Source organism: Mustela nigripes, chromosome 13 (genome assembly GCF_022355385.1).
Source record: "Mustela nigripes isolate SB6536 chromosome 13, MUSNIG.SB6536, whole genome shotgun sequence".
NCBI lineage: Eukaryota > Metazoa > Chordata > Mammalia > Carnivora > Mustelidae > Mustela > Mustela nigripes.
The window spans coordinates 28,955,053-28,975,010 of NC_081569.1; the positions used below are offsets into that span (position 1 = coordinate 28,955,053).

Consider the following 19,958-nt stretch of genomic DNA (forward strand, 5'->3'; position numbering starts at 1 on the left):
GGCTCCCTGCCAAGCAGAGAGCCCGATGTGGGACTCGATCCCAGGACCCTGAGATCATGACCTGAGCCGAAGGCAGCGGCTTAACCCACTGAGCCACCCGGGCTCCCGGTATTTTTTAATTTTTAAAAATTTTTATTTAAATACAGTTAACGGGTGCCTGGGTGGCTTAGTGGGTTAAGCCTCTGCCTTCGGCTCAGGTCATGGTCTCAGGGTCCTAGGAGCCCTGCATCTGGCTCTCTGGTCAGCAGGGAGCCTGATTCCCCCCCACCCCTCCCTCTGCCTGCCTCTCGGCCTGCTTGTGACCTTTAAAGTCTTAAAAAAAAAAAGTTTAAAATCAGTTAACATATAATGTATTACTGGTTTCAGAGGTAATCACTGGTATTTTTAAATGTAAATCTGAAAAGTTTCTTGGTTCTTCCTCTTCTTTCTTCAGTGTTAATGTTCTTCAGAATTCTGTTCATCATTCACTTGTCAAACATTTGTTAGGAGACGCTATTAGAGATGTTTATTTGTGCCAGGCATAGTGCTAGGAACTAGTGAATAAAATACACAATGATTCCTGCCTTCATAGACTTGCTTCCCTACTGCTAGATTTTCCTTTTCCAGTTTGGCTTTCCTATCGCTATCAATTCTGTGGGGGGCGGGCAGGAGGACCAAAGTTATCATCTCTGCCCTTTGCTTAACAGGATCTCTCTTGACTCCTTCGTACCTATAAGATTGTGCCTGGAATCTGGAGAACAGTATATGAGGGCCTTCCAGTTGTGGCTTAGTCTCCAAGTCAGCTCCTTCCCTCCATTCTCTGTTGTACAAACAGAACACACCAGCTACACTGTGTCCCAATAATTCCTATTATTTCTAGAGACTGTCTCTGCACGTTTTGTTTTCTTCCAACTAGAATGCTTGTGTCCTTCTGGAAAATTCCTACTCATCCTTCAAGGCACACCTCTAAAAAGGTTAAAAAAATCCATATATTGTCCTAGAGATAGTTTGAATTCCATAGCACTCTGTAGATATGTCCTAGAATGTATAGAATTATATGACAATGATTATTTATAGTCTGTCTCCATATTTAAATGACTGTAAACTGCTCAGAATAGGGTCTTTATCTCTCTAAATTGTGTCTCCTCTACAGCTACCATACTGCTTAGCACAGAGTAGGTCCTCAGCAAATACTTTTGAATGTTTGCTTGACTACTTGACTGCCTGCCTGAAAGAGTTCTACTGTTCAGTAGACTTGAAGGGAATACTATTGCTGCTAGTTATGGCAGCTTGCCAGAGGGGCCAGGAGTCCCTCAACTAGAACATTACACACTTGAATAGTCCCTCTTTCTTTCCACCCCCCAAGAGTTGTGTCTGTTGGGGGGTGAAGGTTGTGGAATGTATATTTAGAAAATTATATATTTATTGGTATTTTTCTGTTGACATTAATTTTTAAATTTTAAAAATATGAAAATAACTGTATAAGAGGATGGGATCAGGGGCGCCTGGGTGGCTCAGTGGATTAAGCCGCTGCCTTCGGCTCAGGTCATGATCTCAGTGTCCTGGGATCGAGCCCTGCATCGGGGTCTCTGCTCAGCGGTGAGCCTTCTTCCCCTTCTCTCTCTGCCTAACTCTCTGCCTACTTGTGATCTCTCTCTGTCAAATAAACAAATAAAATCTTTAAAAAAATATATATTTCCAGTAATACCAAGTAATGTTTAAAAAAAAAAAATAGGATGGGATCATGGATAACATTTTCCCTTTTTTTGCAAATTTCCATTATTACTTTGTTTTAAAATAAGATCAAAGCAGAAATTTTTTTTTTTTTTTAAAGATTTTATTTATTTATTTGTCAGAGAGAACGCGAGCGAAAGCGAGCACAGGCAGACAGAGAGGCAGGCAGAGGCAGAGGGAGAAGCAGGCTCCCCGCTGAGCAAGGAGCCCGATGTGGGACTCGATCCCAGGACGCTGGGATCATGACCTGAGCCGAAGGCAGCTGCTTAACCAACTGAGCCACCCAGGCGTCCCAAAAGCAGAAATTTTTCTTAAAACTTTTCCCTTCCCAGATGCAGTAAAATCCTATTTACAAAAGCACTGGCTCCAGGTGCCTGGGCGGCTCAGGCAGTTAAGCATTGGACTCTTGGTTTTGGTTCAGGTCATGATCTCCTGGGTTATGAGATTCCCTGCCCCCTTCCACCCCCTTTGGTGATGGGCTCCATGCTTAGCAGGGAGTCTACTTGAAGAATCTCTCCCTCTGCCCCACCCCCAACTTGGGTGTGCTCTCTCTAAAATAAATTAAAAAGTTTTATTTATTTTAAAGATTTTATTTATTTATTTGACACACAGAGAGAGAGAGAGACAGCAAGAGAGGGAATACAAGCAGGGAGAGTGGGAGAGGGAGAAGCAGGGAGCCCAACTGGGTGTGGGGAGTCTAGATTCCAGGACTCTGGGATCATGACCTGATCTTCAGGCAGACATGTAAAAACTGAGCCACCCAGACGCCTCTAGGTAAATAAATTTTGGAAGAAAGCATTAGCTCAGAGTGAACTTATCTTGATGAGCTCTGAGTAATAATATATAGAATTGAATCAGTATATCGTATGCCTGAAACTAACCTAACACTATGTTAATTATACTGGAATTAAAATTTAGAAAAAGGAAGGCATTGGCTCTTCTAAAATGACATTTTCTTGTAATTTTACGATCACTGGGTTGCTTAGTTGTTTGAGCTTCTTCTGCCTTCTGTTTGGGTCATGATCTCTCCGTCCTTGGATCCAGCCTCAAGTTGGGCTTCCTGCTCAGCGGGGAGTCTGCTTCTTTTTCTCTCTGTCCCTCCCCACTGCGTCTTTCCCTCTCTCTAAAATGCATAAATAAAATCTTTTTAAAAAATGTAATTCCCGGGCGCCTGGGTGGCTCAGTGGGTTAAGCTGCTGCCTTTGGCTCAGGTCATGATCTCAGGGTCCTGGGATCCAGTCCCACGTCGGGCTCTCTGCTCAGCAGGGAGCCTGCTTCCCTCTCTCTCTCTCTGCCTGTCTCTCCATCTACTTGTGATTTCTCTCTGTCAAATAAATAAATAAAATCTTTAAAAAAAAAAAATGTAATTCCCGGGGCACCTGGGTGGCTCAGTGGGTTGAGCCTCTGCCTTCGGCTCGGGTCATGATCCCAGGGTCCTGGGATGGAGCTCCGCATCGGGCTTTCTGCTCTGCGGGGAGCCTGCTTCCTCCTCTCTCTCTGCCTGCCTCTCTGCCTACTTGTGATCTCTGTCAGATAAATAAAGAAAAAATCTTTAAAAAAAAAAATGTAATTCCCCCTCCATCCCCCCACCCCCTGTACAAGTGGTGGGAGAGCAGGGAGCCCCATGTGGGCTGGATCCCAAAACACTACTCAAGCTGAAGGGCAGACACTTAACTGACTGAGCTACCCAGGTGCCCCAAAATTAGATTTTAAGGGAAAGCAAATCTTTCCTGGTAAAGTGAAGATATTTGAGATAATAAGTAAATATTAATTGAAAGGAACTTGGTTTATTTCCATATTTGGCACAATAACGAAGGACTAATGGAAAGATTATGGTTTTCAGTTTAGAAATGGAACAAATATCACCTTGCTTCATGGTAGCAAGCTACTGTGTCTTAGCTCAGATTCTGTTTCCCAACAGATTGATATGAATTAGAGTTTAGGTTTAACAATAAACAACAGTCGTGGGGCGCCTGGTTGGCTCAGTCAGTTAAGTGTCGTGTCTGCCCTTTAGCTCAGGTCATGATTCCAGTTGAGCCCCACATTGGGCTCCCTTTTTAGTGGGGAGCCTGCTTCTCTCCCTCTCCCTCTGCCTGCCACTCCCCCTGCTCCTGTGCACATGCTCGCTCGCTCTCTCTTTCTCTCTCTCTCCCTGTCAAATAAATGAAATATTTAAAGAAAAAACAAAATACAACTGTTTGCAATGAAGGAAAGATAGGAAAACAGGCATAAGATAAAGATAGTTTAAAATGCGTCTGTCACTGATCCTAATGAGAAAAAAGCGTATTTGATGAAATACAGAGATAACATCAAAAACATGTTGGAGGGGTGCCCGGGTGGCTCAGCTGGTTAAGTGGCTGCCTTCGACTCAGGTCATGATTCCAGGGTCCTGGGATCGAGCCCTGCATCGGGCTCCCTGCTCAGCAGAGAGCCTGCTTCTCTCTCTCCCCCTCTCCCTGCCACTCTGCTTACTTGTGCTCTCTCTCTAGCTCTCTGTCAAATAAATAAATAAAATATTAAAAACAAACAAACAAACAAGAACCATGTTGGAGGTAACAGGCAGTCGCAGAGTCTTCTATTGAATCACTGTCCTTATTCAGGTATTCAGTGCAGGTTAGCTGCGTTTTTTCCATGGCATGTGTCCTGCACTAAGTTGTTCCTTTATTTTAACAAGAAATAGCCTCTAGTCGTTTAATGCTTGGGATGGTAGTGTTAATCCCCAGAGCTGCCAGTGGAGTCTGAAAGTAGGGACAAAAGGATTTAGAGATGGGGGCGGGTGTGGTGGTGGTGCTGGTATAAGTACTTCCCGACCCAGCTTCTTCTGTATTGTGCAGACGTGAATGAGAAGAAGTTGTTCCTTTAGAGACTTTGTCTTGCAGTTGAATACACATTGGAGGTTTCGAATTTAAATTTATGCTTTTGGATAAAGTGGATTAGAGAGATTGAATTGGTAAAGGCTAAAGAGAAACAGATCACTTGAATCTGCAGAACTCCTGACTATTGAAATAAATTTTAATGTAAAATGACTGTAGTAAAGAAAAAGAGAATGAGCATCCATTCAGATACTGTGGTATCTACTACTTGCCAGATACTGTGGTGCTTTTCTATCTGTTTTCTGATCCATGCCTTATCTTTACAGATGAGGACATTGAGGCTCAGAGAGGTTAAGATACTTAACAAATATCACACAGCGATGAATGAGAGGATGGGTTCTTTCTGACTCCCAAACCCACTAGACTAGTAGATTTATTCTTTTGGTGGTTCTGTGGCTGATCTCTCAGGAGGCAGAAGTTTTCTGTTTCTTTCAAATTAGGTTAGTTATAGGTCTGGCTCTTCATTCTCTACCCTTTGCGTTGGAACACGGGATTTAAGATGCTGTGGAACCGAGCATGCCAACACCTTTTTCTTGATCTTTTAGTTGGCTCGTCCTTTGCTTAGAGCTCATCTCAAAATCATAATCTCATGCTCTTAGAAATTTGAGTTAACATGAAGACTTTTGATTTTGTTCTTTCCAGTAATATATTTAGTGGTTAGTGTCTAGGGTACAGTCCACTTAATTGACCAATATCTCAGCCATTTTATAGCATGTTCTCAAGAATCTTTTTATCCTCATGGCTGTAGTAAAAAAACTTGTTTTTATCTATTTAAACATCATTATGGGAATAGTATGTAATTATAGTAAGCTTTTGACAATGCTGAAACAAATCTTTTTTTTTTAAATTTTTTAAAGATTTTACTTATTTAATTCGACAGAGAGAGAGAGAGAGAGAAGGAACAAAAGCAGGGGGAGCAGGAGAGGGAGAAGCAGACCTCCCGCCAAGCTGGGAGCGGGATACGGGGCTTGATCGCAGGACCTTGGGATCATGATCCAAGCTGAAGGCAGACGCTTAACCGATTGAGCCACGCAGGTGCCCAATGCTGAAACAAATCTTACCTGTACCTGAAAAGTGGGTTGAAGAAGGTTGTAAGTGGTAATGTTAGTTTTTCTGTACTTTAGTTCAGACCTTTTTCCCAAAAGAAGACCAAAGCTGTTTGAACTGTGACCATGCCTTAGCTGCCAGGTGTTAACAACTTACTGTTAACTCATAAACCTAGATAGATTCAAACCATTGACCTTGAGTTAAAGTATTTTATAAGCTGTGACTCATCTTTTGGCTAACTCTGTTCACCAGGAAATAACACAATATTAATTTCAGGAATTTCGATTATCCCTTATGAAGAGTGTGTTGCTCATTAAAATTGCTGGGACTTGTTTCTCTGGTACCAACTGGACCACAAATTGGTCTATACTTAGTGGTTGTGCTGAATTCATGTGTAAACAGAGGAGGCAATCTTATTAACTTTCTAGAGAAAGGCTGTTGAAGCTGAGGCCATCTTTTCTGACTTCTTTAAGAGGTTTGTCTCTTCCTCAAGAGGGCTAGGGATACAGGATGGTGAATCTGAGGCTGAACATAACAGATGCTGTGTGTGTATATGTGCATTTGTAAATATCACATCACTGTTTATAGTACACTGGACTCTCTTCATGCAAGGCCTAGTCAGGCCAAATCAGGAGGAATTGTTCCCGTGCTTAAAGCCAAGAATAACATCCTGACCAGCAGGGGACAGAGGTCAGCTCAAGGCAACAGCCCTTGGGAGCTACAGGACATTAAGAACTTTGAAAGAGCTGAGTTTAATAAGGAAGACAATATGTACCTACTTTGAAGGAAGTGTGTGAAATCTGCAAGTCTCTTTGAGGCATGGCTAATTTATGAAAAATGAAAAATCATCTTAGTAATTGGATGTGTTAAGAGTTCATATCACCCCCCAGTTATTTAACTATATTTCCCCCTCCTAACTGCATATTGATTTGTCTGTTTATTATTTTTACTAGAAAGGGGGAAAAGTTATATTCTGCTCTTACTTGGTGTTTTATTCTATAGGCAGCTTCAGCCAGGTCCAGGAGAGGACCAGATTTAAAGATGATATGTTAATTAAAAAACAAATAACTCTTTATAGAATCTCCTGGGGACCTTCTGGGCTGGCTGAAGTTTTGTTTCTGGGATCTTTCTGTGCCCACTTCTCTTCTCTTCCCTTCCATCTTTCCTCATTCTGATGCTGGCCACTCACCCCATAGAGGCAACTCAAACTGTTTTCTGGTGGAGCATTCTAAGTTTGTCCTGTTGTCTTCTCTGGGACTCATTGCTCTGGTCAGACTTAAACTGGTTCTGGGCCAAAGTGATCATCTGAAAGCTTTTCTTCATGACCTTTATTTCTTGTTTTTTTTTTTATGCGCTTGCCTGATCAGATTTGCTGGTTCTCTCCTTTTCCAGAGGTGTAAGTTCTATTGCCTCAGTTGGAAGGTTCTAAAGCTCAGGTGCAGTTAGGCCTCTTAGATTTTACTATGGTTTATAAAGTATCTTTTTTCTTTCCTAGAAATTGGGGAATAATCAGGTGCTCTCTTATAAGGTATTCCTGGGACTCTAATTTGCTAGTTGTTTAAATACTACTACATAGCAATTTGAATTGTATTTGCAATTTGAATTGTATCTGCTGCCAAGATTCTGAAGTAGGTCAGTTGCTTGTTACTCTCTCTCCCCTTGTCTTTCTCTCTTTCTTCTTCTTTCCTCCCTCTCTCCCTTCCTTCCTTATTTAAGATTTTATTTATTCATTTGAGAGAGAGAGCATGAGTGGTGGGAGAGTGGCAAAGGGAGAGGGAGCAGCAGACTCCCCACTGAGCAGGGTACCTGACCTGGGCCTCCATTCCAGGACCTGAGATGAAGGCAGATGCTTAACCAAGTGAGCCATGCAGGTATCCCTCCCCTTGTTCTTCAATTGAAAAATTAGACATGAAGAGAGAATTACCTTGTTCATGGCCACACAGTAGGTTGGTATCACACCTTTTTTTTTTTTTAAGATTTTTTTTTTTTATGACAGAGAAAGAGCGAGGAGCGAGGGAGAGGCAGGCTCCCCGCTGAGCAGGGAGCCCATATGTGGCTCAATCCCAGGACGCTGGGATCATGACCTGAACCAAAGGCAGATGTTTAATGACTGAACCACCCAGGTGCCCCAGTATCACACCTTTTAAAGCAAACCTTATTTTTGCATTTCTTGTATTTCTTAGCACAGATATTAGCACATGTAATAGTTTAATAGCACATGTAATAGTTTAATAAATACATCTTTTTAAAAAAAGATTTTATTTATTTATTTGAAGTCATAAGTAGGCAGAGAGGCAGGCAGAGAGAGAGGGGGAAGCAGGCTCCCTGCTGAGCAGAGAGCCCAATGTGGGACTCAATCCCAGGACCCTGAAATCATGACCTGAGCCGAAGGCAGAGGCTTAACCCACTGAGCCACCTAGGTGCCCCTAATAAATATATCTTAATTGGGGCGCCTGGGTGGCTCAGTCAGTTAAGTGGCTGCCTTCAGCCCAGGTCATGGTCCCAGGGTCCTGGAATCAACCCCGCATTGGCCTTCCTGCTCAGCAGGAGTCTGCTTCTCTCTCTCTCTCTGCTTGCCATCCCCCCTGCTTGTTCTCTCTCTCTCCTTTCTCACTCTCTGTCAAATAAATAAAATCTTTAAAAAATAATAAAATAAATACATCTTGGAGCGCCTGGGTGGCTCAGTGGATTAAGCCTCTGCCTTCAGCTCAGGTCATGATCCCAGAGTCCTGGGATCGAGTCCCTCAGGCTCTGCTCAATGGGGGGCCTGCTTCTCTCTCTCTCTCTCTCTCTCTGTGTGTGTGTCTGCCTCTCTGCCTACTTATGATCTCTCTCTGTCAAGTGAATAAAATCTTTAAAAAAATAAAATAAAATAAATACATCTTAATGGGGCACCTGGGTGGCTCACCCAGTTAAGCATCTGCCTTTGGCTCATGTCATAATCCTGGGCTCCTGGGATAGAGCCCCTGCCTCACATTGGGCTTCCTGTTTAGCCAGGAACCTGCTTCTCCCTCTCCTTCGGGCTGCCACTTCCCCTGCTTATGTTCACTTTCTCTGTCAAATAAATAAGTACAGTCTTTATACATACATCTTAACTTTGGGTTGATTGGTTGATCAATTAAGTTTCAGAATTCTCATCAAGTTGGTCACATTTTGGACCAACATGGGAGAAAAGTTTCTGGGTGGAAGGGACCAGATAGCCATGCAGGAAGTGTTTAGCGATTGAGAATATACATGCAAAAAATCCCAATGTATGGGCGCCTGGGTGGCTCAGTGGGTTAAAGCCTCTGCCTTCAGCTCAGGTCATGATCTAGGGTCCTGGGATCGAGCCCTGCATTGGGCTCTCTGCTTGGCAGGGAGCCTGGTTCCCTTCCTCTCTCTCTGCCTGCGTCTCTGCCTACTTGTGATCTCTGTCTGTCAAATAAATAAATAAATAAATAAATAATCTTAAAAAAAAAAAAGAAATCCCAATGTAGTGGTGCTTGGCTGGCTCAGTCCGTGAAGTGTGTAACTTTTGGTCCTGGGGTTATGAGTTCGAGCTCCACATTGGGTGTAAAGATTACTTAAAAAAATAAAAAGTCTTAAGAAAGAAATCCTGATGTAAATCCTATTCAAAAACTGAAGAAACAGAAGAGTAGTTTGGCTAGAGCAGAAACTGGTTATAAATGTAAAGAGAAATAGTTGAAAGGGGGTAGAAGAGAGATAGGGTTAATCAAGAGATAGGGACAATTCTAAAAACAGGCATCTTGCCAGCTTGGGATCAGACAGTGAAAATGAAAATTTCCTACTCCTCCCCACCAATATGAAGTCCTCCACCCTTCCCCCAGCAACCACTATCCAGAGGGGCTATTAGTGACTCTGGGCACTAGTGTCTGGTTTTTGGGCTGCCACGGGAAACATGAAGAGGTCCTGTGGGGTCAGTCAGCGCAAAGAACAGTTGGCCTTTTGATTTGTTAAATTCTTAATAGCTTTGCTGCTCTCAAATAGTATTGCTAATTCCAAAGCCAAAACCATTTTCTTATGGTTTTTCTGTATGGAGTTGGCTTGTTGGGACCCCAAACAGCAGCTGCGGTTGCTGTACTGTCGTGCACCTTATGCAATATCCCTTCTAGGGGCCCATCTACCTTTTATCTTAAAAAAAAAAAAAAGGAAAAAGACAACAACAAACAAAAAAAAAAAAACAAAAAAACCAGACTGCAGGGTTTTTTGCTTTGGGGCCAGTAATTTGCATTCCATTTGGGTGCCTTGGTCTCCCCCTTCATTTTTTTCTTCATGCATCCCTGTGTTAAGCCCTGCTGTCTCAACCTGGCTCTGGCTTCTGGCTTCATTTCATAGTATGAATTTTAACTATTTCTGCTTTCAGACCGGTTTTCCAGCTTTTATCTTTCCTTGCTCCCTGTAGGAAACATTGGGTTCAGACTTGCTTGAGGAAGGGATGATATTTTTTTCTTGCTTGTTTGTTGTTTCCATAAATATGTTCCCTAATAACTAAATTTTCTTTATTTTCTTTGTCAAACAGGCAACCAAGCAGTTTCTTGAAGAGATTAACAAGTGGACAGTTCAGTACAATGTTTCCCCCCTCTCTTGGAATGTGGCTGTCAAGTTCCTCATGGCCCGGAAGTTTGATGTGCTACGTGCCATAGAGTTGTTCCACTCCTACAGAGTACGTAGCTTGGGGGGAGGTACCGGCACTGTGGCAGTTGGGCTCTCTGTGTTGCTGTTTACTGTGCCACATATTCCACAAAGTGGTTCTCTGAGTCTTCTCCCCACTCTCATAAAAAAAAAGCAGATCAGTATCTAGGTGCCCTACCTTGAAGTCAGAAAATCCTAAAGAGCTATAGAATCTCTCTAAATTGAAAAAGGAGGATAAAGTGTGCCAGGATTAGTTCAAGACTAAAAGCTCACTTATGCCTATCTTGTGGGTCATCTCCTACAATATTAACTCATTTTTTCAACAGATGTTTATTATATATGTGCTATGTTCCAGGTGCAGAGATTTTTTTTTTTTAAGATTTTATTTATTTATTTGACAGAGATCACAAGTAGGCAGAGGCAGGCAGAGAGAGAGAAGAGGAAGCAGGCTCCCCGCTGAGCAGAGAGCCTGAGGTGGGGCTCTATCCCAGGATCTGGGATCATGACCTGAGCCGAAGGCAGAGGCTTTAACCCACTGAGCCACTCAGGTGCCCCCAGAGATTATTATTTAGAAAGAAAAAGTAGGGGCGCCTGGGTGGCTCAGTGGGTTAAAGCCTCTGCCTTCAGCTCAGGTCATGATCCCAGGGTCCTGGGATCGAGCCCCGCCTCAGGCTCTCTGCTCCGCAGGGAGCCTGCTTCCTCCTCTCTCTCTGCCTGCCTCTCTGCCTACTTGTAATCTCTGCCTGTCAAATAAATAAATAAAATCTTTAAAAGAAAAGAAAAGAAAGAAAGAAAAAGTAGACAGACAGTTATAGAAAGTTATGATAGGGCACTACTTGGTTGTGCGGATGCACATTTACGTGCACATTTACTTAGAAGGGTCATAGAAGCCTTCTTGAAGGAATTTATTTCTAAATTAAGATCTGAAGAATGGAGTAAGAATTGGACAGATAGGGGAATATAGCAGAGAGAATAGCAAGTTAGATTCCTAGTTGACAGTAGAGAAATTGAGCTGAGCAGAAATGCTCACTGGGAGAGGGGACATGTCAAGAGATTGAGCAGTGAAAGTAAACAAGACCAGATCATAGAGTATCTGTTTTTTTGTTTTGTTTTGTTTTTAAGGGCAGAGAAATTCAATGAAGGTTAAATACAGCAGAATAAGTTGATCAGATTTGCATTCTATTTTCTCAGTGTGCTTTAGAGAATGGATCAGAAGGGCTGTACTGGAAACAGACCAATAGAAGGCCATTGTATTTACAGGGTACAGGGAGTGAAATAATTTTGGTGTCATTAAGTGTAGTGTCAGCGGAGATAGAGGAAAAAATGGGCAGATCCTAGAAATGAAATTGGTAAAACAAGATTGCTTAAACTGATGTATAAGGAAAGAAGAGTCAGGTGTCCCAGGTCTTTAACTTGGGTGGTAGTAGCATTCACTAATTTTAGCGGGCACTGAAATAGTGCAGGTGTGTGGGGAGGCAGGGTCATGAGTTCAGTTTGATTATGTTAAGTCTGAAGTGTCCTTGGTATACCCAAATAGACTTGTTCTCCAAGAACTTGGAATGGGATTCAGAAAAGAAATCTGGACCAGAAGTAGAGATTTTGAGTGACCAAAGTAGAGCTGAATATTGGAGCCATGAGAAAAAGTGAGGTCATTCTAGGAAAATGTAAGGAGAAGATATGTAGGGCTGAATGTCACCTCAGACTCTTTGCTATCTTTGGTTCAGTATTATCTTAAAAGTTGAACTTGAGTGCTTTAGGTAAGGCATGTACTTTTCTGTAATCCTAGTACAAATACTGTCTTTACTTGCTGCCCTGCCTCTGAAGGCATTTGAATTTGATTTTAGGGATGGATTGGGCAAGAATATAAACAAAGACCTAGTATGTTCCATTCACCAATGTGTTCCTTGCACTTAACTCAGTGCCTGGCACATAATAATTCTACAGATATTTGCAGAATAAATGAATGAGCCAGTGAATGAACTGAGTGAGTAAATGAATGCAAGTGAACAAAAAACCCCACAAGGGTGGGTAGCCACCTAGGTGGCTCAGTGGATTAAGTGTCCAACTCAGGTCATGATCTCAGGCCCCGTGTCACTCCCTGTCCCTCCCCCGTCACTCTCTCTTAAAAAAAAAAAAGAAAAAAGGAGACTTAGCAGCAGTAGTTGAAGAAATAGGAGAACTGAGAGAGTATTTTCTGTCTCTGATAGAGACTGTCTCAGGGGAAAGGGAAGGTGAATGGTCAACCTTGTCATGTAAAAGGACAGCTGAAATGCCTGCTAGGTTCTCTGACAGGAAGAAAGGTCCTGGTCATGGAGCGGCAGCTCTCGGTACGGTAGTTAGATTGGGGACAATGAGAATGTAGCAGACTGAGTATAAGGAAACTGAGGATGAGCTTAAAGAATCTTGCTGTGGAGATAAGAAAAATGAGGTCATGGTAGGTCTTGTTGGAGAACCTATTGAGGGGACTGATGGTGAGGATGTGTGATGATGTCTGTTTCCAGACATTTTTGGGGTGCATATTTAATATCTTGCTGCATTATCACTGCTGATGTATGTTTAAGAACTTTTAATATATGTTTAAGAACTACACTCTAACAATATATTTTAGTTGGTCTTTGGGGTTAGGATCAGCACTTATTTATTTATTTATTTATTTATTAAAAAACATTTTCTTTATTTCTTTGACAGAGATCACAGTTGGCAGAGAGGCAGGCAGGGGGTGAGAGCGGTAAGGAAGCAGGCTCCCTGCTGAGCAGAGAGCCCAATGTGGGGTTCGATCCCAGGACTCTGGGATCATGACCTAAGCCGAAGGTAGAGACTTAACCCACTGAGCCACCCAGGCGCCCCAGCACTGGCACTAATTTAAAGGAAAATATCATACATAAGAGGCTGATAAGGTGGCATTGGAGGAAAATTCAGATAGCACTCAGTTGGCCTAAAGGGTGTTACAAAGGAATTTGTGAGTCAATTAGTTGACTTCTTAAAGTCCCTTATCTCTGAGTTTTGATGTTTACATAAAGCTCTCCTGGATATACAGTATTTTCATATTAATTTATCTTGCTGTGCTTTATTCTTAGGAAACACGAAGGAAGGAAGGCATTGTGAAGCTGAAACCTCATGAGGAACCTCTCCGTTCTGAGATCCTTAGTGGGAAATTCACCATCTTAGTGAGTCTTTATGAACCCTTTTTGTAGTGTCTCAGTACTTCCTTTTGTAGCCATTGTCCTCTTTGGATTTTGTTCCTAGATAACTTTTCCTGAGTCTGAAAGTCTCAACATTCAGGAGCAAACATGAAACAGCTATGCAGTTTGCACAAAATAATAAGTGAAATTATTGAGAATCATTTATACAGTAGGTCAAGCAGAGTTTCTTCATTGGTCCATTACAGTTAGTTGAGGTCTTTGGGTGGGTACACAGTGGTTCAGAGGCCCATCCTTACTGGATTTTAGCTTTCTCCACCTAGAGATTACAGCCTTTTGAATAAGTATACGATGGTACTTTTAAGGCAGAGCATGGAAACCATGGTTGTATTCTGTGGTTTTCCCCTGATATGTGTTTCTTTTGCTATCCTGTTGGAGAAATTAGCAAGGCAGCCAATGTAGACCATCCTTTAATCTCTCTGCCATTGACAAATTAAGGGAATATAGTTTTTCCCTATCACACAAATAAGATCCAGGGACTGCTAAGAATCAGGTATGGGATGAGATAAATATTCTTCTCTTCCTGGGGTAACTGATGCAAGTCAGAGAAGTATTGCCAGCATCTCTTCTTTTCATAAGAAATTTTTGACTAGGATATAAGAAGCCTAAGTGATTGTGGTGATTTTCTATTTAGTTTCTAAATATTTCTTATTTTATTTGCTTCTAGAATGTTCGGGACCCAACAGGAGCCTCCATTGCCCTCTTCACTGCCAGATTGCATCACCCCCACAAGTCAGTCCAACATGTGGTACTTCAGGCTCTGTTTTACTTGCTAGACAGAGCTGTGGATAGGTGAGCATGAAGATTATCTTTTAGTTGATCCATATCCAGATGGGGCAGTGATAGTCCTTGACTAAGTTGATTAACTCAATAGTACCTTCACTGTGCTCCTAGAATGTGCCCTGGAAAGTGCTGTAAATGGAAAACATTCCATGTCCTTAAGGGCATGGCATCTTTCCAGGTACTATCCAGATCGAGGGTATTCTTTGTATTTTTACCTGCTTGGCTCTATTTTAGGATTATAAAAGCTGAGAAAGCCAACTAACTAGTTACCCTCATTGTGAGAATTACTTACTGAGAGAATGTGAAGGGGAAATGACTTGTGTTGACCTGCTGCTCATTTGCTCTGAATATTGATTTTCTTTTCTTTCTTTCTTTTTTTTTTTTTTGAATATTGATTTTCAAAACAATCTGGGGCCTCACTTTCCTTGTAAAACAGGAATAATGCCATTTAGCTCAGGATTTTGAGAATCAGCATTCAGGAGAGAAGAGTCCAAAAGTACAAAGTTAAGCAAAATCATCTTTATGAACAGGTTCAGGAGCAAAAAGAATCAGCTCGGGTCATTTCTCCTTCCCTTTCCAAGGTAATTGGTAATTTGACTATTTTAGGCAAAGAAACTGAAGCCCCAAGAAGTTACGTGACTCATTTACAGTCATCACATCTCATCGCAGTCAGGTTAGGGCTAGGATCCTAGTTTCTTTGCTCTTGGCCAGAGCTAATTGTACCCTACTATGTTGTCCTTTTGCTTTACTTCTTTTTTTCCCTGGTGAATGCCATTTGCAGTTTGTTGTTGTGCTGGATGTCATTGGCTAATCCTCTGGGCTAGAAGTGATGTATTGAGGGCTGAAACCCAAGATAGTAAAGACATCTATGCACAACTCCAGTCACACCGTGGACTTAGAGGATGCGGACAGCCAAATGGCTGTCTAAAGTGGGCCTCTCTGATTCACTTGTTACTGCCTTGTTAATGTTACTTCCATAGTATTTAGCTTCTGCTTTTGTGCTAACCATTCTGAAAAAGAGAAGTTTACTAAGGTAAGGAGAGAGGACCAGTGGTTTCAGAGTCACTGTACTGCCCAATCAGAAGTGTGAAATTTCTGAATTCTTTCCTGTGATTGGTCTTCAGGTGTAATTTCCAGAACATAGGTTCCTTTGAAATGCTTTAGTTCAGGAGAAATTAATGAAAGACTCCTTTATCAGAAATTTCACTGGCCTTCCTTCATGGGCAGCTTACAGTCAGAGCACTCCTGTAGGTATGGCAGTGGCCAAAGTTTGCTCTTCCTAATCCGCGTGATCCCACAGGAAGACCACACAGGTAAACATACTTTAAACTGTTTTCATGATGTCCACCCTCTTCTTAAAAACGCTTAGTGGGGCGCCTGGGTGGCTCAGTGGGTTAAAGCCTCTGCCTTCGGCTCAGGTCATGATCTCAGAGTCCTGGGATCAAGCCCCACATCGGGCTCTCTGCTCAGCAGGGAGCCTGCTTCTTCCTCTCTCTCTCTGCCTGCCTCTCTGCCTACTTGTGATCTCTGTCTGTCAAATAAATAAAATAAAAATCTTTAAAAAAAAAAATGCTTAGTGGGCGCCTGGGTGGCTCAGTGGGTTAAGCCGCTGCCTTCGGCTCAGGTCATGATCTCAGGGTCCTGGGATCGAGTCCCACATCGGACTCTCTGCTCAGCAGGGAGCCTGTTTCCTCCTCTCTCTCTCTCTCTCTGCCTACTTGTGATCTCTCTCTGTCAAATAAATAAATAAAATCGTTAAAAAAAAAAAAATGCTTAGTGACTCCTCATTATTCAGAAGGTGCATATAAGATAGATAAACGTGAAACATTTTCTCCAAGCAAAATATTCTCACTAGTGAGTAGAAATTCTTTTTTTCCTATGTTAACTTTCACTGAGAACATGAGTAGCTGGGAAGGGGCAGAGGGAGAAGCACACTCCCCGCTGAGCAGGGAGCCCAACACAGGGCTCCATCTTAGAACCTTGAGATCATGACCTGAGCCAAAGGCAGATGCTTAACTAACTAAGCCACCCAGGTGCCCCAACCTGATTATTGGTTATTAATAATACCAATTATTTTGTATTGAATTTTACACAGGTTTATGATATAATTTATCTTATACTATTGTTTTCTATGTTTACCACTAGATTGTAAGCTTTTTAAGGGCAGGGAACCTTCTTTTTCATATTATATAATAGAAAATCCTCAGATCTCTGTGGGTGGCATGGAAATGGTATCATAAACTTCCACACATCATCTGTCTTCAGAGTGATCTATAATGAATCTTGTTTCATTGATAGCCTTTCACCATCCCCTACTCTCAATTATTTTGAAACAAATGTCAGGGACTGTGGTTTAAACATCTTGGTGTTCCCAGGTAGCATCCAGCTCAGGAAATCAAACTCAGTAGGAAAACAATTATTCCTGGTAAGGAATTAGCTGTCATTGTAAACCTCATATTCTGTACCCAGAAAAACAAAGATCCTACCACATTTGTATTTATTTCATGTGCCTTTACAGGATGAGCAATTTTTAGGAATATAGAATCTGCATCATTACTAACCGTAGCCTCTTTTTATTAAATTCTGTTTCCCTTGGCACTGACTTCTCTTTGTTTCAGTCCTCTGCCATAGGCTGGTGCTGTGAGGGGAAAATATATAGTTCTTTGAATTTGGCCCTTGATGACCGTGTGGAGAAATGGGAAGCTTCTAGACCTGGATAGTCTACTCAGTAATTGTACTACTCTTGTAACATCATCTTTGATCTTGGTGAATCAGTGTCTCTCTGGAATCATGAAAAAAGGAGTCAATATTTAGTATTAACTATAATCTGTCGAGACCATCTGAAACTCAGAAACTGATGGAAAACTTGCGTGTATCCTAGAATTAGAGATTTTTAAAATTGCTACTTCATGGGTGGGTACTTCCTCCATGCCAAAAATTTAGGATACAAAATAACATTGAGATCTCTGATTTCAGGATTCTTTTGTGCCAAAAAATTTTCTAATTTTTAGTAGGTAAGAAAGCTATTGCTATCATCTGTGAGTAATCCAAATGAAAAATTTATTCGTAATGATCTTTTAGGCTGCAGATTGAAATAGGTAAGGATCTGTCTTGGTGGAAGAGTACAACTTTGTGAAGTCTTTAGGTAGTAAGGAGATTCAATTGAGGAATACTTTTTTTTTTTTAAGATTTTATTTATTTATTTGACAGAGAGAGACACACACAGCAAGAGAGGAAACATAAGCAGGGGGAGTGGGAGAAGGAGAAGCAGGCTTCCTGCTGAGCAGAGAGTCCGATGTGGGCTTGATCCCAGGACTCTGGGATCATGACCTGAGCCAAAGGCATATGCCTAATGACTGAGTCACCCAGGCACCTTATGAGGAATACTTTTCATATCGTCACATGTTTTTTGTTTGTTTATTTTTGTTTTTAGAGAGAGCCCATGTGCATGCAGCCAGAGAGGGGGAGAGGGAGAGAGAATCTTAAGCAGGCTCGACACACAGCAGGGAGCTCAACACAAGGCTAGATCTCATGACTCTGAGATAAAACCTGAGCCAAAATCAAGAGTCAGGTGCTTAACCAACTGAGCCACCTAGGTGCCACTCTTCACATGTACTTAACCTCAGTATGGTAATAAGCTCTTACTTTTCAGGATTCTTCTCCCCCCTCCCCCCTTTTTTTATTCATTTATTTGACAGAGAAAAGAGAGAACACAAGCAGAGGGAGCAACAGACAGAGCGAGAGGCAGGCAGAGAGATAGGCAGGCCCCCCCATTTTGAGCAGGGAGCCTGATACGGGATTCCATCCCAGGACCCCGGCATCAGGACCCGAGCCTAAGACAGACGATTAACCGACTGAGCCAGCCAGGCTCCCTCTAGATGCTTTCCTAAGACCATGTATGGGTTTCTCTCTCTCCAAGTCCTACGAGTTACATTCACCATTATTGAGCTTAGAATTTGTTTCATAGTTTACCACAGGTCTGAAGTATTTTCTTAGCAGTGGACTTCCAGTCCCACTGAATTCTATTCAGTAACCATTTATGATGAACCTATTTGCAAGGATTTTGCTAGGGACTGTTGGGAGTAATGAGATGAACAAAACACGTTTTTGTTCCCAGGAGAGAATCAGATGGCTACACAGAGTTGAAGTGCTTTGGGGCACCTGGGGGGCTCAGTGGGTTAAGTGTCTGACTTCAGGTCAGATCATGATCTCTCTCTCCCTTTGCCTGTACCTGCACTTGTATTCTTTCTGTCTCTGTCTCTCTCTCAAATAAATAAATAAATAAATAAATAAATAAATAAATAAATAAAATTAAATCTTTAAAACAACAAAAACAAAACAAAGTTGAAATGCTTTAAGAACCACAAGGAAATCCCACAGGAAGGTTTATGGGGCTACAAGGGACATAAGGATAGCAGTACATTTGATCATGGTTATCAGGGAGGTCTTCATGGAACAGGAAGCTTTTGAGTTGAAGATGAAATGTTAGGAAGTTTGGATAGGCAGATTCAGAAACCTGGGAGGAAACAGTTCAAATTTTGATAACCTAGATGTTCTGGAATATTCTCAATCTAGGAGTTTGGCACTTGATAAGTACGCATCAGTAAGCATAATTCCAGTTCCTACGCGTGGGGTTTTTTGGCCACACCTCTCATCAGTTCTCTGACACCAACTGTTTTACGGTCCAACTCAATTCTGACACTGCCTGATAGATCCCACAGGTTAAAGGTTCTCAATCCTATAAGACTAGTCCTGTCCGACCCCAACTCCCACACACGATGCCAGTAGCAAGTTCAGTTTGTCACCTGTACTTTTTATCAACAGGCTATATAGCTTGAAGTTTCCCTACTTGGGTAGGTGAAATTTACTACAGTGGCTCACAGAACTCAGAGAAACATTTTACTTACTAGGTTACCAATTTATTATAAAAGAATATAACTCAAAATAGCTAGATGGAAGGGATGCATAAGAAAAGGTATGGTGAAAGAGCCCTAGAGCTTCCATGCCTTTTCTGAGAGGGCCCTCTTTCACTACCTCCATCTGAGAGCTCCAAACCCTATCCTTTTGGGCTTTTATGGATGCTTCATTACATGAGCATAATTGACCAAATCATTGGGCATTTGAGATTGAACTCATTCTCTAGTCCCTTTCTCTAGGGGAGAGGGGAGGGGAGGCCGTGTGGGGTGAAAGTACCAACCCTCTGTAATCACAAGGTTGGTTCCCCTGGCAACCACCCTCTTCTCTTTCTGGGACCCAAGGGCATTGCAGTTGTTGTCTCATTAACATCACAAAAGACACCTTTGACTCTCTCTGCACTTAGGAAATTCCAAGAGTTTTAAAGAAGCTCAGTGCCACCAATCAGGTTGAAGACTAAATATATATATTTTTTATTGTAAAATCACAGTATCGTAAGAAGTATAGCAGATACCAAAGATGAATCATATTTTTGTAAGACCAGTGTTGAGGGAGAGAGTTATTTTGGTCCCTCATGTGTCCCATAACTCTGTTTTTGTGCCCTGGGCTTTCAACCTCTCTCATCCATTTTATTACTTATAAATGTTTTTGTTCAATGGTTGGTTTACAGCTTTGAAACTCAGAGGAACGGACTGGTGTTTATCTATGACATGTGTGGTTCTAATTATACCAACTTTGAGCTGGATCTTGGCAAGAAAGTTCTCAACCTGCTGAAGGTAAGGCTGTGAGAAGGCCC

General features: G+C 41.9%; 1 protein-coding gene across 1 annotated transcript in view; it reads left to right on the top strand.

The window, feature by feature from the left end:
• PTPN9 (protein tyrosine phosphatase non-receptor type 9) overlaps positions 1-19,958 on the top strand; it is an 82,039-nt gene that overhangs the window by 30,610 nt on the left and 31,471 nt on the right. Inside the window, exons 2-5 of the mRNA XM_059371792.1 lie at positions 10,153-10,296; positions 13,343-13,432; positions 14,133-14,257; positions 19,833-19,938. Coding sequence (XP_059227775.1) covers positions 10,153-10,296; positions 13,343-13,432; positions 14,133-14,257; positions 19,833-19,938 — 465 coding nt within the window. The remainder of the gene's footprint in view (positions 1-10,152; positions 10,297-13,342; positions 13,433-14,132; positions 14,258-19,832; positions 19,939-19,958) is intronic.